Source organism: Nanorana parkeri, unplaced genomic scaffold, assembly GCF_000935625.1.
Source record: "Nanorana parkeri isolate BGI_ZX_2015 unplaced genomic scaffold, ASM93562v1 scaffold1351, whole genome shotgun sequence".
Classification (NCBI taxonomy): Eukaryota; Metazoa; Chordata; class Amphibia; order Anura; family Dicroglossidae; genus Nanorana; species Nanorana parkeri.
Genome location: NW_017307619.1, coordinates 391,955 through 419,149, shown reverse-complemented (window position 1 = coordinate 419,149; position 27,195 = coordinate 391,955). Strand labels below are relative to the sequence as shown.

At 41.4% G+C, this 27,195-nt stretch overlaps 1 protein-coding gene across 1 annotated transcript in view; it reads right to left on the bottom strand.

Annotated features, from left to right (window-relative positions):
* The window catches only part of TSPOAP1 (TSPO associated protein 1), a 130,468-nt gene that overhangs the window by 24,866 nt on the left and 78,407 nt on the right, over window positions 1-27,195 (bottom strand). Inside the window, 13 exon segments of the mRNA XM_018569541.1 lie at window positions 3,086-3,254; window positions 6,754-6,944; window positions 7,303-7,411; window positions 8,991-10,049; window positions 11,092-11,280; window positions 12,481-12,747; window positions 14,356-14,952; window positions 18,455-18,606; window positions 20,691-21,494; window positions 22,983-23,092; window positions 23,359-23,468; window positions 23,632-23,846; window positions 25,053-25,139. Of these exon segments, the coding sequence (XP_018425043.1) occupies window positions 3,086-3,254; window positions 6,754-6,944; window positions 7,303-7,411; window positions 8,991-10,049; window positions 11,092-11,280; window positions 12,481-12,747; window positions 14,356-14,952; window positions 18,455-18,606; window positions 20,691-21,494; window positions 22,983-23,092; window positions 23,359-23,468; window positions 23,632-23,846; window positions 25,053-25,139 (4,059 nt within the window).

Sequence of the window (27,195 nt, the reverse complement as noted above, 5' to 3'; positions counted from 1 at the left end):
TTTCTATTCACAGGCGCTGCTGTCCTCCCGCCTCCCATACCGTGCGGGCTCTGCAGGAGGCTGGGTCTTAACCGTGCAGGGGATAAGGCTGCACCCACGGAGGAGACAGCGCGGGCAAGCAGGTAGCAGGGGCTAGGGAGGGCTTTTATTCTCTAGGGCTGCAACCAATTAATCAATAATAATCGATGAGAATAAGTATGAACTTTTCTAATTATCGATTAGTTGGTTGGATCCGCTAGCTCTATCCTCCATGCTGAAAGGAGGGCTCAGCAAACAGTGGGCAGGTGCTATAGCCAGCCTGCTATTGGCTATTGCAATTTGAAATGGCCAATAGCAGGCTGGCATTTGCACCACCCCACTACCTGCTGTATTTACATTCAGCTGCCGCCTGCAGAATCTTGCCATTGGCAGCTGCCATTCCCTCGCTGAAGATATTCAAGCACCATGTGCTTACAATACAATTATTAAAAAATAAATGTATAAAAAGGTGGGGGGGGGGCACACAACCATTTTTGTTTTTGGCCTGACAAATTCTGGTGCGAGAGGTGCGCTGCAGTGCGATTCATTTAAATGGGGAGGGAGTGTGATTGCCTGCAGTGGAACGCATGGTACCGCAATGTTCCAGTGCAGTGCTATTGCAAAAAATTGAGCATGCAGTTTTATTCTGAAGTAAACTTTATGTTTGTTAACACCATTTGTGTAGTTCATTTTAAATTAAGGAGGGTATTTCATTTTTTAAATCTGATTAATGGAAAAAAAATTTGGCCGACTAATCGATTATGAAAATAATCATTAGTTGCAGCCCTAGTATTCTCTCCTGTGAGTGTGCTTCCAATTCTCTTACCAAGCCCAGAGCGTTACCAAGTCCAGAATCCAGTGCTCCGTTTGGGGTAATCACAACTTGTCAAATGTTACCAAGGGGTCCCGGCCATATAAAAGGTTGAGAACCACTGTTATAGACTGACTGCATAGGCAATCAAAGTAAGAAATGTTGTAATGTTACATTGTTGAGCCATTTGAACCCTTCACATACTTACTACATAGTGGTTCCTTAAAACAATGCAGAAGTTGCTTACATAACTTTGCTTACATTTTACATATTTTAATTTTATCACTTGCAATCAGCTTTTCTTTTAAGCAAACCTTACCTCTTACTTATGCCCGAGCCCATCACTAATCCTAATGCTCTTGACTTCCTAAGGGTGGGAGACGGGGCATGCTCTTATATACAAGTACCTACATCAGTCTTCAAATTGACTGTTCTTTTGTCCCTCCTTGGATTGCAGACTTAGATTAGGGTTTGGGCAGACTATAAGGTCCTGTGTACAGTCTGGACCCTAAATCCAATAAGCTGTACGGGGAGACAAACTGATTTGCAAATAGACACACTTCAGCAGTATTATTAAAGTGTACGTCTAGGCAAAAATAAAGTGCATCTAGACCCAAGGAGAAAAATGTAATATAATGTCCCTCATGCAGTGTATGGGCAGTTGTTGAACAAGCAGGCCACTAACTCGCCGCGAATCGTACGAGTTTACCAGCCTGCTTGTTCGACGGAAGACGTGCGACCGTACAGTAGAAACGGTTGCACGCCTTCCATACACTGTACGATTGTCGTACGATCGCGGTATTTCCCGGGATTCTCGTACGATAATCGTGCAGTATATGGGCACCTTTACACGCACAATGTGCATTAAAGGGTAAGTTCGTTTTCCCAGGTAATAGGGGAAAATGGAATTACCCGATCAAATCTCTCCCAACCACCCTGGCTATACTTACTAGGGATGTCCCGATAATTAACTCACAGTGAGTGAGGGCAGATTTGGGGGGGATTAAGCAATTATGTATAGTCTGCACTGTATTAGCAGTATATATTCTATATAGAGTAAATACTGCTAATACAATGCAGACAATACATAACATGAATGGATTAAATGATCTGTATGTAGCCCTGTATTATGGATCATATGATTTAACCTATTCATGTTAGCAGAGGATAATTGTAACTCTATTACTGCAGTGTACGGGACATGTGTGCTGTGTATGTACTATGGATCATGATTTAACCTATTCATGTTAGCAGGGCAGAATTGTGAGCGCCTCCCACAAGCTGAGCACCGTGATGCGATGCAGCGATCCTGCCCAGCGCCGACTACAAGAGGCAACTCTTGAGGCAACAGGGATCGGAGTGAAACTGGGACAGGGCTGGCTGTAAATCTATTGCTATACAGGCATTCCTCACTTAACGACCGAGTTCCGTTCCTACGACCAGGTCGTTAAACGGATTGGTCGTTAAGTGAGGAACTCTATACAGTACTGTATTAGTACAGTACTGTATAGCGTTGCTGATGAACAGTACCGAACAGTGTACTGTACATCGGGCAATGAAAATACTTACCGGGACCCGCAGTGAAGATCAGAGGACACCACTTCCGCCGGCGACACGGGGCACTGATGTTGACGCGCAAGGTCGGAGGTCGATCGGCGGTCCGTCCTAACTGCGAGTGGTCGCAAAACAGGTAAGTCGGTAAGCGAGGAACATCTGTAGTGTACTGGACGTGTGTAATGTATATGTAGTACATATATATAGCACTCACCTCCACTACAGCATACAGCAATAGAGTTACAATTCTGCCCTGCTAACATAAATAGGTTAAATCATGATCCATAGTACATAACATGTATCATTTAAAGTCACCTGTCCCTTTAAAAAAATGTATCGGTAATTGGCATCGGCAAGTACATGAGGGGAAGTACTTGTACTTGGTCCTGAAAAAGTGGTATCGGGACATCCCCAGAAAATAGCTCAATCTTCAGAATCTTATCCCTACGCGCACTGCTAAAGCAGTTAAATGTCCTTATTACAGAAATAATTTAATAAAACAGGATCATAATAAAACAAAACATGATCCTTACTGCTGAAAAAGTATACAGCATAGAAAACAAAATCAATACAAACACATTAGAAGTATCTAAAACTATGCAAAACACATGCACCCATTTTAAGTGAAGTAAGTTAAGAACAGTTCATGGTACAAATTACATGAGATATCCAACTAAGTGGAAGCCCAAGGAAGCAGCTTACCTAGGTCATTCAGTAATGAAGGTGATGTTAGATGGCCCTGTCTCAAAAGTTTTCTTCTGACTTCTTCACTCTCAATGTGTAGTTCAGATACCATGTTACAGGGAATGTATCCTGTTCTCCCTCCATGCTTCCCCTGATAAAATCCATCTGTATCCTTATCACCAAAAACCTGCAAAACATTTTCATGTTACAAAAAGCAAATACCAATTCCCCTCTATAAAACTAGAGTAAATCAGATGTGAAACATTAACCCTTTCACTGCCAAGCCCTCCGGAACATTTTTCAAATCAGCTGGCCACGCCATTTTTGCAATTTTTCGCATTGATTTGATTGTCAACTGCTGGGTTGCTAGCGTTTGTAAAAGACCCCCCAAACCATATATTTAATGAAAGCGCAGGCCCGGTAGAATAAAAAGATGGTGATACTAAATTTGTAGGCCCTGCGATAATTGCGCAAATGTTTCTCAAATTAATATTAAACCGATAAAAATACACAATTCAATTGTTAAAACACACCAAAATCCGTATCCGTGCACAAAAAAAAATATTTTGTGACTAAATCTAAAAGATAAAACTGTATCGAGTTAAAAAATAACAAATATTAGCAAATTTGTAATTGGGCCTGCCGGGAACACTTTTGTGGCAGCAAAAGGGTTAAAGTGCAACTGAAGCCAATTATTATTTTTGAGTATAGTGGAGAGGGATTAGAACACCAGTCAGGTTTTTTTATGTATCATGAATACAGATCAAACAAAAATACATTGTCCAGCAAAGTATTGATTTATTTTTTCGCCCAATCTCTTACAGACAACAGCTGGCTCCAACTCTCTCAGCTCCCCTGAACTTCCTGTCCAGTACAGGACCACAAGGAACAGAGCAGTCTCCAGTAACTATTCATCTACTATCTTGGAAAAGGAAGGAAGGAGGGGGCAGAAAGGAGCAGCACTTGATTGACTTGCCTTACTAGCACATACAATAATGTCACCATAGGACCCTGAAAGGCAAAGGAGTCACCCTAAAACAGTGGGGGACCAGCTGATTCTGCAGGAATACAACCTTAAACATCAAGTAGCAGCATTCATTGTAAGTTATTTAATCAGTATTTAAATAGTTTTAACACCTGCTGACTTTAACATCACTTTAATGTTTTTATGGTACGTTTGTCTAAATTAAGATTCATGGCAAGCGATTTAGAATCATGTAGTTTGATCTCCACATGCACACGCAGCACAGCAAGGCAAGCTACAATGCTGCTCTCCACCCCCCCTTCATCCCTTTTCTCTTCTCCAAGCTAGTAGATGGCCATATGTTGCTGTCCCTTGTGATCATGTACTCAATAGGGAGTTTAGGGAAGCCAAGCTGAGAGAGTTGGAGCCATATGTTTATGAAACATGATGACTAAGTGCTTGGGGACAAGTTTAAATAAATCCTTTGCTGGGCAATGTTTATTTGTTTGATCTGCTTGCATTATTGAAAACAAGTTTGAGCATTTAATACTACTTTTAGTCTCATTCTGATACAAATAGTCATCGTCCTCATTTTCCTACTAGGGTATACAACTAACACCATCCTTTCATACCCTTCATCACTTAAATTACCTATCATTATTAAAAAAAAAAAAAAATGTTGGATGACCTAGATGAATGGACACTACCACTCCCTTCATAGTTTGGATGTCTCTATGCTATAAAAATTAACATTCTACCTAAGGTCCTCTATTTATTCCCTCTTCTTCCAAAAACTTAGTTTAAAAGATTTCAATTCTGTAATATCTAAACGCTTCGGATCTGTATGGGGGAAAATGTAAACCCATAATTAAAAAACATACTCCTAAAAATCTAGGTGGTTTAAGAATTTCACTTCTGAAATATTTTCAATCAGCACAGCTTGGTCCATTATTACAACTTAATACAAATCATGTCCTATCTCAAAGAGCATCTAAACCCGAAAAGCAATAAATTAATAAATTGCAGCTTATCAACTCTTAAATGTGATGGCTGCATTAGTTTTCTTTTTTGGGCTTGTCTTTCTTTATTTTCATCAGGATATCCAGCCAGTAAGTCTTATTTTTCAACTTTAGACCAAACTGTCCAGCAAAAGTGGCAGATAGAGGGTTGAGACAAGCCATTTAACACTGACAGTGATGCTTACAATAGTCAGCTTTTATTTATGTAAAATCTTTATTCCAAAAGGAAAAAAAAATATAATGCTTGCTGCAACTGCTTAGAAAGTGTTAGATGGAGTTCATATTGAATCGTTAGTCAAGTGCATCAAAATCTGCTATGCATCCAACACTACCCTGTTCACAGGTTGACAATGCTGCTGCCCAAGGGGGGCTCTATTGCTCCATCATAGAGTGGAGTCACCCTAAAGGTGGTTCCACTAGCCGTATTTCGGACGGTTTTTAAGGTACCGGCCAAAATTTGCACAGTGTGTGGGGCTGTTGACTCCGTTTCAGATAGCATCAGCTGATCGAAGGAGCCTGTTGGAAAATCTTTGTACGATCAGAGCCAGAAACAAATGAGGTGCCCGCTCTGATCGGGTATTCTAACAGGTGCCGGCGGCAATACAATGCAAACAGTGGCGATTCCTTAATTGACACGCTGTTTGTGTTGATGAAGGAATCGCGTTGATTTTTTTCGTTCAGCCCGCGGGTTGAACAAAAATAATTGATAGGTGTATGGCCAGCCAAAGACAGAAAGTGTGGCATTGAAAGGATCACCAGTTGAAAATTAAGGAAAAAAGCCTATAAAAGAAAACTAATGCAATCACCACATCTAAGGATTAGGATCTTAGCTGCAATATGTTAATTGTTTTGGATTTTGGGTTTAGATACACTTTATTGGGCTCAAATTGAATCTCAAGCTTGTTCACCACTCTGTATAGATATGGCAATGTGGATTAAACCCGATGCCAACCAACCTGTCATACTTAAGCACTTTCTATCCCACTAACAAGCACTATACAGTAGGACCGACTGAACGCTAAATACTATTTTCAATCTTTTCATTCTCAATTAGCTACTATACTTTAAATTCCTAACAAACATGCCAATATTTCAAATGGTGGACAAATAAGAATGAGAAGTGTGAATTGCAGACTTCTACACATCTTAAAGGTATTGTATCAATAGACAATCTACGGAAAAACTATAAAAGGTCCCTAAGAAGAAAAGCATCCTGGAACAGTTTTCCATATTTGGTGGATTTGACCAAAAGGCCACAAATTTTGGAGCAAAATATACAAATAACGTTCCTTACTAGTATATCCTTAACTGAATCTGCTTCTGTAGTTCTCCTCAACCATTGTATCCCCAACATTCCTAGACATTGTGGTCATTTTTTGCAGCCACAATTACTAGACCATGGAACTCATCAATAAATGATTTTGAATGCACTTTTTAAAAGTCGAATTGCTTAATGGTCACTGAACATCACTCAGCTATTTTAAATTGTAAGATTTTCGCTAGGTCTGGGATCCATGGCCATACATATAGATATATATCCAACCAAACATCTGAAATTCTGCCTCTTGAGAAATTTCCCACACGTTCTTTTTTCCCCATTAGGTTTTTTTTAATGATATGATAAAATTTTAGAATTTTTCTTTCTGTAATCATTCCACTTAACATGTACAATGTTCTAACAAATTACTGAATTAGAAATATACCTGTAAAATCTGTCCTTCTTTAAATGGAAGCTCTTCCATATATGCATCAGGGTTTGGTGACATGGTTTCTGGGTCATAATCAAAAAGGGCTACAAACATTCGTATAGAATCCACTTCTTGACATTGTGAGGTATTCTCTTGATGTTGAAATCGGTTATCCTGATGACACTCTGCTACTGTAGCGCCAACATCTGCATATATATATATAGATATATATTTAGCAAAGCAGAATATTCCATCAGACAATAAATAAATATACGCTATGTAAAAACACACAAAAGGATTATAGTGTATTTATACACAAAAAATGTATTATAAATCAGCTTACAGCATTTTTTTTTATCCTAGGGTGACAATGCTCACTATACTGCATCTACTGAGATACAGAATTGTCATCCTAGGCTGGGTGCTCCTGATTTAGTCCCAAGGATACAACATTTATAAATACACAGGAAAATGAGCATGAATTGGATAGATGTACTGAATAAATTGTCTGGGCACAATCTAAAAAAAAAAAAAAAAAAAGATAAAGGATAAATGGTTACAGACCTGGTTCAGAGTCTGAGGCCAGGTGATTCAACCTTGCCTTGTTTTCGGATGCTGCCGGTACAGTACTATCTGGATGTAATGGCACCTTTGGTTCCTCCTTCCACTCGTCCTAAAAATAAAATAAGCGAATTAATGTTTATTCTCGTAATTGTACAGCTATCAGCAAGAACATAAACCAGGTCAAGCTAAGACTAGCATACGGAAACAAAGGTGATTCACATTACTGACATTACATATAATACTCCTCAAAATAATTTACAATAATACTCATCTAGTAAGGCCTTTGAAAAGCATATTTTAAAATGTGTATGTAAAAGGTGAAAACTGGTGTACGAAAAAGTAAAAAAAAAAGGAATTATAAAAACCACCAACCTGTTTTACAGCTTGAGCACATTTGTGATTATTATATTTTACAAAATCTATTTAAAAACTATGTTCAATGGTAATGTATAATTTAACTCAGAAAAACTGTGCAGTCAGCAGATTTCAGTGATGCAACCCCTATGCCATGTTAGCAGGTCTAGTTATTTATATGTGAGAAGAAAATATAATAAGACTAGCAAACAGATTGGCAGGCAGCAGCTCATATCTTGAGTCCTTTCAATGTCAACCCAGGGCCCTTCAGAAGCGTGAGGTAGAAGTTGTTAAAGTGTATCTAAAATCAAGAATAACAATGCTATATATTGGAACTTACCGGTCTATAGATGTACTAATTAAAATCATTTTTTTCCCAGGCTTTTTAACCCCTTTACTTTCACCTGGTGATCCCGCCAGTAACACATTTCTTGTCCTAGGGCAGGGATGGCCAAATTGCGGCCCTCCAGCTGTGGTGGAACTACGAATCGCATGAGGCTTTGCAAAATTCTCACAGCCACAGACATGACTCCCGGAGAGAGATGCTTCATGGGATTTGTAGTTTCACCACAGCTGGAGGGCCGGAGTTTGGCCATCCCTGTCCTAGGGTGTCAATGCTTAGACACCACACAGTGAAATGCAGTGTTCTTTGAGAATTTAAGGTACCCCCCACAAACAAACACTTCCTCTATTACATAGGGGGAGATTTTCTACAGTCAACAGGGAACTGGGAAACCGGTAACAGTTGGCGGAGGCAAAGGACGTGATCAGCTCACAAGATTTCTGGCAGGATCAACAGGTACAGTTTTGCACTTAACGATACCATTGAATGCTTTCAATAGTATAATAAACAAGCCAAAAGGGAGCAAAAAAGGGAAGTTAGTTGGTAGGGTTTATTTACACTTTAAGGAGGGCTCTGGGTAGTGACTGAAGGGTACATACCAAAACAAAACAGAATCAGCTGTGGACTATAGTTGTTTTGCTTGATTGCTTCTTTTTCCCCACAGGTTCACTAGTTTAACATGTATGACATATAATACATATGACATAAAATCAGCCTTGTAAATTATTCCAGAGGAATACTGTATGTTTAAAAAGACAAAACAGTAAATTGTTTTGCAAAGCATTTAAAGCAGTGCAGCCAATGAATAGCAGTGAAAGCCCCTGAATGCTGCATACATTCTCTAGGCTAGGTGATTTCTTGGACCATGTATAAAGCAAAGGGAGACGCGATGGCACTAGCAAAGCCACAGCTACTACAGCATCTATAACGAGGGAAAGCAGGTGGGGACAAGTGAGCACACCACTGTAAGCACTGGGAAACCAAGCATCACCTTTCCGGCACCTTGCCATCGAACTGTCCTCACAGCTTTGTTACTTGCAGTTCTGTTGCCTTGATCCTCTTTATTACTGCCTTGCTGACTTCCATGAATTCGATCAATGTGTAGTAGGGATGCGTGTCGCTTTAGACAGTCTGTTGCTGTCTGCACTTTAGGTTGCTTTTTCATCTCCTTTTTTCTAGTAAACTTGATAGGCTCAGAGTAGTCAGAGCTTTCACTCCATCCTTCCCTGTCCGTCTGAGAGCTGTCCTCCCAAATATCAGCTTTAGTTTGTGTGGCATAGTAAGTTGGGACTGACAGGTCATCTTCATCCTCCGTATCATATTCAATATCAATTTCCAAGTGTTTATTGCTAAAAGTACTTGGAGATTTTGTTGTCACATTTGTGGGAACAAATGGCTGATGCTTCTGATATGATCTAGAAACCTTTATACTTCTGTGGCCAACTTGGGAAGCTTCCCTGGTTATACCACAGAAAACTGGCTCTCTGACATCATTGCCTCTAGAATTAGAAAGAACAGCTTGGTTAGCACTTGTAGCCAAACGACTGCAGTGCTCTCTCCCTTCACTCTGCTTCTTCCTGTTTGACCCTGCCACACAATGGGCTTTCTCATTCACACTGCTGTTCTTTTTTGCATTCCACATTGTGCTTTCAGAAATAACCGACTTTACTGAGTAAGGTGGAGACTGGGAAACACAACCTTCGGTTTTCTGGTGACAGTCCTGAAAGACATAGTCGTCCACAGAGCATTCAGCTTTACTGCCGTTTCCATGGATGTCCCTACAGCATCGTTCTGTAGAAAGGCTTGCACAGGTTCGACCCATTGGTTTCTGTGGAAAGGCTTCGTAGGTTTTCACGTAATGACATTTTGGGATTTCCACATTACAATGTGAAGCTCTGCAAGCGGTTGATGGTGAAGGATGCTCTTCTTCATCTTCTTCTTCTGTCACTTCTGGGATACTAAACAGCTTTTTACTGCAATGCTTTTGTAATGGCAGATCCAAAATTCTCTCAAGAATTTCCTCATCGCTGTCTGTTTCACAACAGTCCAGCTATATAGGTTTGTAAAAGATTAAGGAAAAACTGGTATAATATAAAAATAATAGGCACACTAAGAACAAAAGTGCATTATCTGATGATAGTATTAGCTATTCCAAAGCCCCATGGAAAAATGCTTACTTATTAGCATGTAAAATTGTTATAGTAGCCATACTGCTACTTCAAAAAAAAAAAACACAACACAAAAAGCAAAATACCCTGTACATTTTACATCAATGGGCTTTTCAAATGTGCAGGAAGGAGAAGCCTGGTCACATGACTTCTCAAAGTCAAATGAACAGCTCTCTGCCATACACAACTCTTTCTCTGCTGTATTAAGTAGAGAGAACCACTTAGGCCCCGTTCACACCTTTCCGTTTTGTTGGGCGTTCAACGCTCTATGAACGCCCTACAAAACGGCTGACGCCCAAACAAGTACATGTACTTCTTTGGGCCGTTTTGGAGGGCGTTTTCCATTGGGATACAGCCAAGTAGCCTTCGGAATCGCGCGACGGTCGCGCAATTTTTTTACCGCGGTAAAAAAACGCGTGAGGTTCGCGCAACAGACGTGCATGCGTAATACGCCTAGGTGGTGAACCCAGCCTTAGGGCTCTCCAGCTACACACCTTTTATGAATGGACCGCAAGTTACATAGCCCAGTATAATGTAGTGTGGATAGCATTATCTGCTTTTTGTATACATCAGCCTCAGCCACAAGTGTTCCATGTCACTCGCCATTGATTTTTCGTTCAGAAAAACTAGGCTACGTTTACTACACAGCCATGTGGCGACTCATCACAAACTATGAGCCAACATTGGCCTGGGAAGCACAAATCTAAAGGCAAACATTCTATTTTTAAAGTGGTGTTCAAGATTTAATGTGTTTCAAATATACAGTCATCCTAAAAGTGTGTACAAATAGTTGTACACATGTGAAATGGCCGTAAGGTTCGCTTCAGAGTTTCAGAATCCTTTCTGGCAATTGAAACTCACATACAACGGGAAAGTATTTCTTGACATATATGTGTACATCTAACCAAAGAAAGTATTACATACCTTTCCTGAGCTATCTGCCACTGGGCTGCTGGATGTCTGAACCCACTTTTGGGGACTAGGAACAACACTAGCATCATCATCTTCTTCCTCAAACTCTTCTTCTTCCAAAATGTCAGACAGGTTAGAGCTACGACTGTGATCTATGTGCACAGCACTTGAATGTGTGTCTAAAGGCAATTCACCAGCATCCTGGGTTTAACAAACACAATATATGTAAACACACAATGATATACTTTGACTTACAACTCTCAGCTTTATATAATATATTGAAAGTTGCCTGATCTTGGAAAAAAACAAACACTTTCTGTAAAGCACAATGCACCAACTATAGGATATTTATCAGCGTCTCTGCAGCAGTTCAATACATCCCTTGTGTATCAGAGCTGGAGCTCTCCAATCAGGAGGGAACATGAGCTCGGACTCACAAAGCTATCATGTCATACCACTGCAAAGAGGCCAATGCCTCCATACTGAGAGCAACAGTGCTTTGCAACATGGCAGCAAAAGAAGGGCTACTTTGCCTGTGGCCCCTTTATCAAAAGAATGGTAAGGTTGTGATCACGTACCATATTTCTGCACCTGGAATTAATTCACATCACTTTAAAAAGGAGTACAAATAAACTCTAAAGGTGGCCATACACTGTACAACCATCGCAAGACCTTAGTCTTGCGATGGTTGTAAAGGGATTAAAAAAAGTACGATCTGCCCATCTTGGACAGGCAGATCGTACTCGCGATCATCGCAAGCCACGCCCCCTGAGGGACGGGCATGCGATGACTGTAATGAGGGGCGGGCTTACGCTGACTGCAAACGGGCAGTGTGCACCGGCCCGTTCGGCAGTTGTCGAACTAGCAGGCCAACAACTCGCCGAGAATCGTACGATTCTCGGCGGGTTTTCAAACATGCTGGTTCGATGGAAGACGTGCGACCGTACAGTAGAAACGGTCGCATGCCTTCCATACACTGCACGATTCTCGTACGATCGCGGGATTTACCGCGATTCTCGTACGAGAATCGTGCAGTGTACGGGCACCTTTAGGCTTTTTTTTTTAAGGTCTTTCTATACATAAACATATACATGTACAAGAGCAACCATATAGTCATTCCATTCAAAAAGGCTTTGCTTTCAGATTTGCAGTAAAGCACAATGACCATTCTTCACTGCTCCTCTCCAGACAAAATGTGGCAATTACATGGAGTATTTGGCAGTACCCTGTAACATATGTGTATAGTTATAAAAGTGTCTTGGTAAACTATACCTTCTAGAGTGTGTTTGTTAAAGCTACTAATTGCAAAAACAAGTAGGTTGAAGTTCAGAAAATTAGTTTTACAGGTGGAAATACTTTTAGATTTTTCTAACAGAGTGAAATATTGTTTTGCCCACTGACCTTCTCTTTATAGGTAATATTAGAACCGCTTGACTCCTTTCCCTCTTTCTTGTCTACCTCAAGAAAGTCATCAATGGACACTCCCCGATGGCTTAGGCTGCTAGTATTGTTTTCTGTATCCTCGGATAATCCTGTCTCTGGACTGGAGCAGTCCTCTTTGGTGTTTCTTGTATTTAATTCGGTACCATTTTCTTTCTTCCATGTTACGCCCAGTGACAAGTCACACAGCACTTGGTCACCAACTTCAGATACTTTGGTGTCTGGAAACTGCTATACAAAAGGAAGGATTTCATTTTCATGAGAACATTTACCATTTTCACGAGAACATTACTTATAGATTCCTTTTCAACTAAGATATTTTTTAAGATCTGTAATGTGTTAAAACAGGCTTGCATTAGTTTAAGAGATCTTATTAATAAGATCTTCTTAATAAAAAGTTCTTATTAGCTTTTAACCATGCTAGCTACGAACCTAAAGATAAAAGAGTCTAAGGGCTTCAGACGTGTGTTGATCACATTAGTTTCAGATTGGTGGGGGTAATTCCATTTTCCCAAATTTGCCTCTGGAAGTGGAATTACCCTTTAAGCAGGCGTGTGGTGATGACATTAGTTTTATATCAATCTGAGACACTTCTGAGATAATTTAGAATTTATTGCCAGGTGCTTGTGACCTGCAGCTGACCTCCTAACTTGCATTTGACCTGTTTTAAGGGTTAGACTTGTATGGGGATGCAAAACTTATCCCCATCTCTTGCAGGAGGCAGGTTCCCTTTAATGCTCCCATCCACAACTGAACATACTCATCTTTCTATTACTCCCCTGCTGCTGGGACACAAGTCACACCAATTGAAACTTACACAGGGCAGGGACCCTTCCTGTTCCTACAAGCAAGGCTGAGCAAATCTACAAGTACCAGCACCGTCACAAGTCCCTCCATACTAGAAGTGCTGGGTAATTTATTTTCACCCAGCAGGTAAACAGTGCAGTAAGAAAGCAAAGATTAAAAGGAGTATGTGCTGCTTGGGAGGAAAGGACATTTGAAGAGTAATTCCACTCTCCCAGGCCGAATTTGGGAAAATGGAATTAACCCCACCAATCTGTCCTCTCTCCCCCCTCCCGCTGCTCTTACCTTTGAACGAAGGCTGCTTCCCTTCCACGGCTCAAGGTGTACAATCAACATCGCGGCCTTGCACTAGGTATTTCAAATTATGCTCGCAAATGGTGAGCATTCATTGGCCAGCGTGGTCACCTGATCTGACCAATGATGCTCGCCATTTGCGTGTGTCATTTGAAATATAGTGCAGGGCTACAATGCTGTGTACAAGGGACAGATCGTACGCTGGAAGCTGCTGAGGGGCAGTAGCATTGTTCAAAGATAAGAGAGCGGGAGAGGGGACAGATTGGTGGGGGTAATTCCATTTTCCCAAATTCGCCTGGGAAGTGGATTTTCCCTGCACGGGTAAAACAAAAAAAAGAAAAAACAAAAAACAAAAAGGAAAAAAAGAAGGATGAAAGGCAAAGTTACCCTCTTGCATTTCATCCTGGGTACAAAACAAGGGCATAAATGGGCAGGTCTCACATTCTAAAATACTGGCTATCCTATTGGTTGTGTATAATCAAGGTTATTTTCACTATTTATTCATACTTCAATACTCCATTTATTGTGACGTGTATTGTACAACAAAATTTGGCAGGAAAACAAGCTAAGAAATATTCATCATGGGCACATTTCATGCAAGCCACATGAATTGGAAACAACAACAAAAACTATGCTCGGGACATCAATGTACATCAGAAGAAGTGAAATAAACATACACTATAAATACACTAGGTGTTATTTTGTAATTTGTCATTTTAGATAACATCTTCAACTTACCTGACTATCTTGTAATGATGTCTCTTTTGATTGCAATGCGATCCTAGATATTTCCAAACTGTTACTGATGGTTCTCCCCGGAAATGGGAGTGTGGTAGAATCTGGTAAAAAGGTTGAGAGTTTTTCGTGTGTACCTTGGCATGACACTTGAACCTCAGAAGGCTCTAAACTGGAAGATCCTTGGCAGTAACCAGAGGAAGCACTGAGTGGTGAAATTGGTAGCTGTGGTACAATCCGGGCAGGCAAAGAGTCTATGGAGTCCCCTCTGCTACAATTTGTTTGGATGGAGAGATCAACCTGGAGAGTGGATGCTGCTTGATTGTGAAGTGAGCAGGGGGAAGATGAAATAAGAGGCATAGATGGTAGAGAGGCCAGGGGCTGCTCACTGGTAAGGCTGGAATTAGAAAAGGTCTGTGACCAGGAAGGGCTTTCAGGGACCTTTATAAAGGCAGAGGGTATTTGAGCTGGCACTGAATCCACAGATTCTCCACTGGGTGACATAGTCCTAACAGATATTTCCCGAGACACCTGCAGCAGATGCAAGTGAGACGTGCCCACCAACACACTGCCAGCTGTGGGAGAAGTAACTTCCAGTACCTGAAAAGTAAAAAAGATACATTAAACCATTCTATGTTCTCTTAACAACAAAAAAAGAGCAATCTAAAAAGGAACACCTCCTTGATTTACTTTTATCGGGTTCTGATTACATGAGCAAACAAAGTTCAGATCAGACTATATAAAATACAGGTCACATACACACTATCTATTCATCTAACCGTCCATCTATCTCTATTAATACAAATTGCAGATGGGGAACAGCACTAATGACATAGGTGTGTCTGGGCACACCCTAATCACCCCGCACCACCAGTGACAGCCTGCATCCCGAGCGCAGAGCAGCCAGCGGGACATGTCTGCTGATGACACCCCCCACTCAACAGCGTGCCAGTGACAGCCCTCACCCAGAACACAGAGCAGCCAGAAGGACCAGCTTTGGGGACATTGCCAGCTGATGGAATCCCCCCCCCCAAGCATCAGGGACAGCCCTCACCCGAAGCACACGGACAGCCAGTGGGACAATCTTAGAAGACATGCCTGGGTACCTACTTCCTCCTTCCAGCTCAGCCCTCTGGATGGCCAGCAAAGTGCATGTGAGTAGCCATTCTCCACCCCAGTCCCCCTCTCATTTGAAGAGATGGGAATCCATATACTTTTGTGTGCACTCCCTATTGCAATAGGCTGCACACACCTATGACTGATGAATGTCACCAAGATCTCGGTTTCAAAAACTATGGATTTTAAAAGACATGGCCATGAAGAACCAAATCAACAAAATAACCCATCACTGAGCATACAGTACAGGGGTGTGGAATTTTTTTTTTAAAACTACTTGTCCAAGGGCTAAAGCGGGGGCTGAATCTACTTGTCGCTCATGACAATCTACTTCTCCCAATACAAAAAAAAATATGTTTTAATCAAAAGTAGGGATGCACCGATATAGGTTTTTGGGTATCGAGCACGAGCAATGATTCTGTTTGCCTGGGAAGCCTGCTCCATGCCATCAGGAAGCTGGGCAGCAGGTAATTACATGCTACCCAGCTTCCTGATTGCCAGGGAAGCCGACTCCAGGTTGTTGGCCGGCTTGATCGTGATTGGCCAGGAAACCGGCTTCCCAGCCAATCAGCATCGAGCCAGCCAATCAGAAAACCGGACGATGAATAATGGCCTTATTGGCCGGGAAGCCAGCTTCCCAGCCAATCAGCAAACTGGGGTGGGTCATTAGTCGGTGCCCCGCTTTCTGATTGCACGGGAAGCTGGCTTCATGTTCCCCTATGGCACTGCCAGTCAGAGGAAATCTTCCGCTGACCAGAAGTTCCAGTATTGGGGAAGGTATCGGAGCATTTGGGCGAGTACAAGTACTTGCCCAAATATTCTGTATTGGTGCATCCCTAATCAAAACTGTATTTGACCGTGCTAAATAGTAGGGTTGCACAGATACCAAGTACAGTACTCGGTACAAGTACATGTACCGATACTTTTGAGCTCCGAGGCTACACTAGAGAAAAATTCAAAAATTAGGAGGCAGCTGTCATTTGTAAGGAGCACACTGAGCTCCCGGGATTTGTACATCTCTGTTTTAATGTACGATTTTGTTTTTATAAATATAAATAAAGAGATGCACAGATACCAGTTTTGCGAGTACGAGTACTGGTACTTGCCGAGTACTTACAAGTACGAGTACTGATACATTTTTGTTTATGTTCATGCGACAGTTTTTCTAAAACAATACAGACTGATGATTTCAGGACAGTGGTGGAGCGCCAGAGCCAGGTGCCAGCTGCAACCGCTGCAACCCTTGTAGTTCTCATGAAAATGCCAAGTATCTGCACTGGTACTCGAAAAGTATCTGTGCATCCCTACTAAATAGTGCTTCTCATTGGTCAGCGTGGTCACCTGACCACGCTGACCAATGGGTGCTTGCAATTTGCCAGGAAAATTAAAAATGCATAGGGCTGGACTGTACAGGCGGAGCGTAAGGACTGTTCACTGAAAAGTTAGTATAGCCGGGGGCAAGGTTTCAGATTTGATTGGGTAATTCCATTTTCCCATATTACTTGGGAAAGTGAGCATGCTCTTTAAAGGAGGACTATGAGGTGAGTGATTTTCAAATCGTCCTCAGTTCGAGCCGGCAATGAAACGGTCACAGGTCGGCTCTATAGATCAGGAACACATACCGTCCCTCGCTCAATTCTTGATCCTGTCCCTGCAGAGAGCCGTAACTGTCACTCACGGCTCCCTGCAGGGATTCTCCCCCTCCCCGCTCCGATCCTGCAGCAATGACTGTAGGAACGAATGGGGGAAGGGGCAGGTACAGCTGGCTCTGCCTCTAGGTAAGCAGAGCCAGCTGTCAATCATGCAGCTGGGTGGATCTCGACAGTAATGTCAGGATCCGTGTCAGCTGCGGCAGTCTCAGTATATAGCGAGCTGTAGCTTGCGGTATACTGAGCTTTGGGTCACGGGAGGACGCTAGTTTATGTCGTCCCGTGACCCTTAGGGGAACTATGGGGAAAAACACTGACCCCCATAGTTCTAATGCACATTGTGCATGAAGGAGAGTGCTGCTGCTTGGCTACCACAACAATATGGCACACAGTGGAAAGGCGGCAGCACATTCAAAGCACAATGTCCTATGCATGCATTTATTTGCATGCAGATGACTGTGGCAGCGGGGTTGGTTTTAACTTATTTTTGTCCCGGGCATCGGGCGATAGGAATTCCACACCCCTGCAGTATGTTAAATGCATTTTCACATACAATTAGCATAGCTATCTGAATCTCTCTTAAAGCGGACCTTTACCCATATCTTTAAAATAACAACAAACACACCTTTAGAAATGTTTAGTAATGACAATCTACAAACACTTATTTCTAAATAACTGCTGGCTTTCTATTCTTTGCATACCTTGTTTCTCTTTTCTCTTCTGGCAGTGGCCATATTAACTAAGGGCAGATTACTAGCTCTCCATTTAATTCCTCGAACTCTGGCACATGTGACTAGATATGTGACTGGCACAATCTCAGGGGAGGAAAATGCCTTTCCCTGAGATCATAGATGAGATTTACCAGCAATGCTCTGCTGATGTAACCTTCCCAAGATGCAATGATTTGGCGCTTGCATCAATTTTGCCAGAACTGGACAAGGAAATAGATGATCTCTATTGGCAAACGAAAAACAAGTTTACCGAATGAATGTAAGAAGATTTTAAATCAGCATGCAGAGCTGCATGCTGCTGTGATTTTTGGTAAATGGGGGTAAAGGTCCACTTTAATATTAAACTTGGGTAATTTTCCACACAGCAGTACTCAGACTGGCGAAAAGGAAGGACAGTATAGCGAGTTGATCAGACTGAGTGTTTGATGGACAAACACAGATTCTATACATTGCCAAAGTTTTCCTGACAAGAAAAAGGGCAGAGTAATGTTCTCATCAATGCGCCACTTCAACCCTTGGTCAGGAGTTCATTTTAAGAATGAAAGAGTTCAGCAATGATTATGGTCAGATATACTAAGAAAGAACAGCAGCACCATGCTCAATCACCTTTTGTCCATCAGCATACACTGCATAGCCCGTTACTCGGACTCCATTTGAGGTTCCAGCAGCATCAATTGTCACCGGGAGCCAAGTGATGAGTAGAACGTCAGGCTTTGGACCAAGCTCAACCTGAACATCAAGTGGAGCATCAGGAGGACCTGTGAATAAAAATAATGACTGCACAGCAACGTAATTGCCAATATACCTGATCTCTCCCAATTATCTTGCCCTTAGGTGTCATACAACATAAAGACAAAAAAGTTGACCTGAAGGTCCACGTTATCTATAATAATCTTTTATTACAGAGGTTGTCTACTTTAGGTCTACCACTGAATACCAATGTCCGCCATGTCCCAAAGAAACACAAAAGGATAACTTTTTCACCATACTCTCTGATATTTAATGTAAGAAGTTGTAGTTTGGGTATAGTATAGTTTTAGTAAGTTGTTTAAGGTTTTAAGGGTGTGCTATGATTAAACTGAGAATCCCTTCAAGATGGATCTGTGGCTAGGCTATAGACAGTCAAGTATTTCAATACTTTCAACAAGCAGTGAATGAGCTGTATGTGCACTTGAGCAATTCATCCTTAAAATAGAAGTACTGAAGTCCTCCAAGCTGTGTCTCTCAGTACTCTTCTCCTCATTTCCAGAGTTCTACACCAGCCTTCCTCAACCAGGTTTCCATGGAATCCTAGGGCTCCTCCAGATGTTTCTATGGGTTCCCCTAGCAATTTCGGTCTCTCACACAAGTAACCACTGATGCCATCTTTTTACCTCTCTGTAAGGGGAACATTCTTCCCAGTTACCACCAATGTACTAACTGAGAACTGGCCCCCAGTAGAAGGTGGTCCTTGACAACCAGTGTAACGGGGTCTTTTCTAAATGGCTACCAATGTATGGAGGAATTTCTCCACATACCACCAGAGTAAGGGGGCACTTTTCCCACTAATCACTAAATGTAAGGCGTCCTATACTGGAGTAGTGTTGTTATTCAACAATTTGATCACTGCTCCATATCATGAGGTATGTTCATCAGTTTTCAATCATGTCTACATGTGTGAATTATCCGCCTCAATGCTTTAGGGAGATAAGTGATGTTGTTGGAGGCATCATGCTACAAGGATGATTTTAGCAGGTCCAAGGAGATGTTAGGTCTTTTATCAATTGTCTAATAAAGAGAAACTTTTAATATAAATTGCCTATTTTTGGATTTGTCATTTGGTGCCTTAAAAACCATTTCCTTCATTGCTTTAATGATTACAGGGGTGTGGCACTAATTTATTCAGGTTTCGATCATTTCTGTTTCCAACAATAAGTACATGTTTAGGAGGGTAAAAAAGGGGAAGAGAAAAGCTGCAACAGATATATAGGAGGTGGACAACAGTTGTGATATACATACATTTGTAAGAATATTGGTTAAAGCTGAACTTCGGGGGAAAAACGTTTACCCTTGCAGTGGGCCCCCTCCCTACTGTAGGTTTAACTGCCTAGGGTATGAGTATTTCTCACTCCCTTGGCAGCTGCCACTATTTCACTGCGCGATGGTCTGGAATGTGGGCAGACCCTCAGTGTCCTCCCATACAATGTATGGGATGACGTCAGACAGCAGTGACTGGTGGTATTGGAGGGAACTGTAGCACACAAGAGGAGGAAGCCTGCAGTAGCAAAGGATAATGTCCGTATATCACCTTATTCATCATCCCCTAGGCAAAACCAGCAGCTAACCTTGCAGTGAGGAAGGTTCTGGTTCAGTTCAGCTATTGCTGGTTATTGATTACATTTTGGTAGAGACTTGTCTGCAATTCTTTTCTGGCCATCCAAATTGCTATTATCATCATAACTACATAAATAATTTTGTAGTATAGAGCAGCCCTGGGTTTTAAATATGCTAAGTATGTCACATTTCTTATACTTTTTTTTATTCTTATCAACTTATTCTTATCATGCTTATGTAACATGAGCTGTAAATCTACTAATATTTAGCAAGGGTTTCCTGAGACCTAAAAGTTATTTCAAGGGTTCCTTCGTGTTAACAAAGGCTGTTCTACACTGTGAATAACTTACAGATTAGAAGGCTCCTGACTTACTCTTTGGAGAGGGGGCAGAGTAAAGTGAACTGGCTTAAAAGGGTTTCAGCTACAGACTTAACCACAGTAACCTTTAAAGCTTAAAAATAGGGAAAAAAAAAGGAGCATGAAATAGGTATAAACAAAATACACATTCTATAGTAAAGTCACACTTACCTGCAGCAGGAGTTGTCAGCTGCATAACTGTTGCTTTTGGTTCCCTTCTCTCCATAGGCAACTCCAAAGGAATTCGTTGAGGTCTTGCTTCAACTTTAACATTATACATGGTGCTTGGCCTCAAACTGCTAAAAGTGTACCAGTATGCCCCTGCCTTGGCCAAGCCACAGCTTTCTTCATTTAGATACAAGGCATGTGAATAGTTGCTGTTACATGGCTGCCACGTGATCTCTGCAGAGGTGGCTGACAAGCTGCGAACACGAAGCTGTGTAGGAGCTAGAGTGTAACCATGGCCAATCAATATAGTGCAACGCATCCGATCTGAGCAACCGTTCTCTGTCATACTTTGTACAGAGATACGATACGTCCGAGTTTTCAGCTCCAATTTCTCAATCAAGGCTTTAGTTTGTCCTCCGCATCTAACATTTTGCCGGAGCTCATTATCCACATAAATATTATAACTGACAATATTTCCACTCCCTGCTGCTACAAGAGGAGGTTCCCATCCAACGACTACACTTCGAGCTAGTTGTTTGATAAGGGTTAGCTTTCGAGGGTAAGGCACAGCTGAGACTTCAGCAGCTCCCTCACTATTCCCTTGCAATGGCAATGGGCTGAGACTGCTTGGATCGTCATCCTCCTCACTTCTCTCAATGCTGCTTCCACTCAGAAAGCTAATGTCCTGTGCAGAACTGTGTGACATCTCATTGGTTTCCCTTGGGTGAAAGGCTATCAGATCATCATCAGAGACGCGCTCCACAAAATTAGAAGGAACAAGACCACGCCTTCCATCCATTAACTCCCCTATAAAGACAACACCAAATGTCCCAAAAATATTAGCAAGATTGTGATATTATTGGTATTTATATAGCACCAACAATTTTACGCAGCACTTTATATACTGTATTGTAGCTGGAATAAAGCTAAACAAAAATGTTTTACCTGTGCAAATGTAAGATTAATGAAAATTGGCAAAGTCATGAAAGAATAATAAAGACAAATTATGAAAAAACGCTTATGTAGTAAAACATCTAAAATACATTTAAAATACAGGTCCATGTAAATGTCAAAATGGCCACATTCACTTTTCTATTTCCAGGTAAAAGAAACACTGTTGCAAAATTTAAATGCTTTCCGTCCAGCTTTCCGTCCAATCAGAAAGTAGAGTATAGCATCAAGTTAATTAAACTCCTGGGATATTGATCAGGTCAGTTAAATAACAGAGGGGGTTGTTAATCAGTTTCAGCTGCTTTGGTATTAATGAAATTGACAACAGGTGCACTAGATGGGCAACAATGAGACAACCTCCCAAAACAGGAATGGTTTTACAGGTGGAGGCCACTGACATTTTTTCCCTACTCATCTTTTCTGACTGTTTTTCACTAGTTTTGCATTTGGCTAGAGTCAGTGTAACTACTGTCACAGACAGTTCCTTGAGGATAAAGGAATTGATACCATTGAATGGCCCCCACGCTCGTCTGACCTGAATCCAATAGAACACCTCTGGGACATTATGTCTCGGTCCATCCGACACCGCCAGGTTGCACCTCAGTCTGTTCAGGAGCTCAGTGATGCCCTGGTCCAGATCTGGGTGGAGATACCCCAGGACACCATCCATCATTTCATTAGGAGCATGCCCCGACGTTGTCAGGCATCCATACAAGCATGTGGGGGCCATACAAACTAATGAGTACCATTTTGAGGTGCTGCAATGAAATTTCAGCACAATGGACTAGCCTGCTGCATCATTTGTTCACTTTGATTTTTGGGGTGTCTTTGGATTCAGCCCTCTGTAGGTTGATAATTTTTATTTTCCATCAAACGATATGGCATCCTTTCATTCCCAACACATTACCCAGTCCAGTATACAGTAGATATATAGCATGATATTTTTCCCTATTGAGGTCTGATGTGTTTTCAAAGTGTTACTTTAATTTTTTTGAGCAGTGTATATAAAAATCTGGGGGAGGTCTAGAGACCTAAAGTTTTCGAGGATTGTTTTCTCTGTTCACACAATGCTTAATTCCTGTGATGCACATACAACTTGCCACCTGTTCTTTATACTTATTCATGGGACTCACACCTGTTGCATACCGCAATCTTGTTGTGAAGTTTTGTTTATGGTTTTCTTTTTGACTGCATCAAGAAGAGCAAAAATTGGTGGTGCAGCGGTGGGCAAGCAAGTATAACATATCTCTTCTTTAGAGGGCAATTTTTTTTCCTACATTTTAATTTTGCAGCATTGTAATGTAAACGTTTTACTAGGCAAAGGGTAAATCCAAGCCTACCTACCTTCATAAAATCCATCATCATCCATGTCTCCATAGATGTATATGTATTCGCCAGCTGTGAGAGGCAGCTCTGCTTCAGGATTTTCATTGGGCCCATCAAAAGGATTGTAGCTTAGAAAAAAAAAAAAATCAAAACAAAATCACACATTATAAACTTATGAACACAAACATCAAGGTATCAATATGCCATGCTGGTCATCTGACAAGCTGCATTTTGATGGTGCAAGTTACAAATATGACTGTTGCAGGTGAGAAGTATGCTTAGTCTTGGTGAGGTCTGACTTGTGCCCATAGACAGTGTGCATTCAAGTAGCTAAAAGGATCCAGCAGAGGCTGTTAAACACATTTATTATGACAAGCAACACTCAAGTACACACCTGTATCGTGCAAGAAAAACTTGTAGCTTGGCAGTGGGACGGGTTTCAGGTTCTGGATTCATTGATACGCTATCTGGTTCCAGCTCCTCCATTTCACTGGCGGTGTCCACCTGGCAAAAATAGGTATTAAACAGCATACTGGTAACACAAGCTTGGCACTACAATGTTCTGAATGATAACCGTGGACAAGATGAAATATTAGAACACTCATAACGTTTAGCAAATCACACATTATGGCCAATTTGGTTAGGTAGAAGGGTGACTTGATCTTACCTCTGGCGTGGGACAAGATTTGGAGCTCTCATGTGTGGATTCTGATTTTGATGAGGTGTGGGGTGCTTCAGGCTTCTGTTTTTCTTTGGCAGCTGCATGTTTTGGGGTCTCAACATTGCTGACCTTGGAGCTTGGCTCTGGTGTCTCAGGCAACCTTCTTTCCTGGTCAGTCTTACTCTTTTCATCCGCAGTCCGGAAGACAGAGTCATTCACGTCTGCAATTTGAAAAGTAACCATTACCATTTGAAGCCAGCTTTTTACCCAACAGCAGACATGTATTAAAGACGTAAGGGTGATCTAACAATGTTTAAGCAGCAATTCCCTTCACCACAAGTGTCAACAGACCAGGCATGTGTGACTATATCTGAAGAAAAAGCTTTTAGACAAAATGAGACAAGACATGTGGCGTGTGTTAGTGAGAATGCTAAGCCACCTGCATATTGGTGTATAAGACAATTAAAGCCCTGATAACAATACAAGATTCTTGCATTAAAAATTGACATCCAGCTGCTGTTGCATTTCAGGTGCTTTTCTTGATCTGTTTGCTCTAATTTCTCTGAAATAGTAGATTACTACAAATCCACAGGTTAGCCCGCCCACCTGCACAAAATGTATTGTCCTAACTAAACACATGACATATGTAGCATTGCATGCACTGTGTGTATATGCTTTTTGATTATTATTTTTTTTGTCTGCATGAAATTACGACCCACCTGGCTTACAAATACTCACTGGCAGTGTGAGTAGCCCATTTACTGGTATGCACATGTTCATTGTGCTTAATGATTCTGGAACAGCAAACATTTCACTCGTTTGTGCTGTAATCTCACTAATTGTGAATGATTACAGACAGACGTTCTGCTGTCACAATAGAGTAACAGCATTGAACTAAATTACTTACTAGAAAAATATATGTTACAATAGGCAGGACAAAAGTATTTTTACCTAATTTAAAGTGTCATGAAATGTAAAACTTTGGCACCTACAACCCAAAATTAGATGGGCAGAGGTGTATGTAATTGGAATAGTAAAGAAATTACTCAAAAATGAATAAAAGTTTAGCCTTTTCGGTGGTTTAGCCTATTTTTCCTCTAGAATTAATTTGAAGTTAATAAAAGGATATCAATAATTTAATTATTATGACATTAATTCAAGGCTGAAATAATATACACATCTTTGCCATTTTAATTAGCAAAACCCCAAAAGCCTACCAGATCTCATTGCAAAAGCCTACAACTTCAAAACAGGGCACAACAGTCCAAGTCAAGTACTACAACAAACATGCAAAAACCTTCACACTGGTGACACATGCCATGCAAAATGCTTGTCTGACTGGGTGCACTGTGAACAACCCAACTCTATGAACAACCCCACACCAACACCAGGTTGCATTTACACAAACAGTTCCTAAATTTGAATACCATCAATAGAGAGATAAATAAAGCTCGGACTGCTGCCATCCAGACTAATGTCTAGCCAACTGATCACATCCCAGGAGGAGAACTCGTCTAAAAAAAAAGGACTGGGCATTAGAAGTCATAACACTGCAATGCATTCGTTAGTCATGGTTTTGTGTCTTCACTGGGCTGATCAAAGAAAATACATTTATGACATTACCAGCCCTAGTTATAAAAGGTGTTATTCATCAGTTAAAACACTTTGATGCAGCTTGAAATAAAAAAGAGGAACTGCAATTAAAGATCAACATACTGTTATCTCTAAAAGCAGATATAAAATGAAAGTCAACAAAAGTGCAATCAATGCAGGTGAAGATTCTGTACATGCCTGAATAAAAAACACCAGTACTGATAGGTAGCTTATAAGAAGCATTTATTCCATAGGATGCAGCCTAAAATCTTTAAAGTGATATTAAAGTCACAAGGATTTTAAGCTATTTCAAAGGCTGATTAAATAACTTACAAAGGATACCGTTTCTTGATGTTTAAAAGTTTTAGCTTCCTCAGAAACAGCTGGTCCCCTGAGCTCTGGTCCTGACTTCCTATTTTAGAGTGATTCCTTTCTCAAGCAGAGTGCTATGCAGTCACCTGTGTGCTAGTAAGCTGTGTGCGTCTGCACAAACACAGACACAGCAAATCAAGTTACTCCGCTCCCCCCTCCTCCAAGCTAGTAGATTGACAACCGCTGCGGACCAATCTGTCCTTTGTAATTTTCTACTGGACAGGAAGTTTAGGGAAGCTGAGCTGAGGGACTTGGAAGCAGCTGTTTATAAACATGAGGATTATAAGTGTTTGGGCAAAAATGTAAAGCAATACTTTGCTGGGCAATGTATATTTGTTTATTTTTTGATACCGCAATCAAAATGATCAAGCACAATGCAGAACGCTAAAACACTAGGATTTTTTGACAACCATCTAGTCCAAAGATAATTGAAAATTAGGCCACAGGACCTAAAATAAGGATCCTTATCCTTGTGTTGAAGCTTGGTGAATTGAGCCCGAAAACGCTAAGCTTTTAAATGCGCTTCTGTCCGACTACTTCAGAGATTTATGCACCCCTGTTTGGCAGGCCATGAGACTTGTATTTTCTCTGTGGCACTTAACACTTGCAGGTCTTGTCCCTCCCACAGCCTGTGACCAGAGCATGAAAGGAAAAGTAGCAGATTGATGAGCTCATCTCTCTGTTACTCTGCTCTCTCCTATCAGCAGGTTACTTGTTAGGACATGATCATTGCAGCAAAACTGATTGAATCCTTATGCTGCCCCTACAACTCCCAGTCTGAGCTCTGTTGTACAGGGGGGATGCAAAAGGCACACAAAGTCAAATTTAGGTACATATCCTGCATGCATTTAAAAAATATATATTTAATAAAGTATAATGAATAGAAAGGTGCTTTAATCTGTCTTTTTCTATATCTGCCTAGAGTTTAGCCTTAACTTTAAAAAGAGGCTCATAGCCAAACAAAAGCCAACAGGCTTTTCCATAATAATATTAAAGAAGGATCTTATTCCTTCCAGTGGGGCTACCCCTGCACTGCAAGTGTTAAGTGCTTGTTTTGTCTAGATAGTTAAATTAACAGAGTCATACTCACCCAAATCACAATACCGGGTGGCTCCTAGACCGGTCCATTCAGCCTGTCTCCTCCTCCTCCACTCCAGCGATGGAATATCACTCAGGTTCCTTACATCCTACATACTGTATGGAATGTGATGACTCACAGGACCTAATACTGCTGGAGCGGAGGGGAAGCAAGGCTGAAGGACCGGTCTAGCAGCCAGCCGTGATTGTAGTTTGGGTGAGTATAACCATTATTTTAGCTCCCTAGAGAAAACAAGCACTTAACCCTTGTAGTGGGGGGTGGGGTAGCCTCACTGCAAGGGTCTTCTTTTGGTCTACCTTTTGCAAGGTGTTTCTTTAACCCCTTCGTGACTGACGACGTACAGTGTACGTCGCCAGCATCGGGGCTGTTTAAACAGACTCCCGGCGACTTTTGCCGCCGGGACTCTGTTTAAACTTGTAGAGCCGACTGTCGGCTTTACAACAGAAGCGATCCTGGCGACTTACCTGTCGCCAGATCGCTTCTGCGTCCCGAAGAAGGGGCCGCCC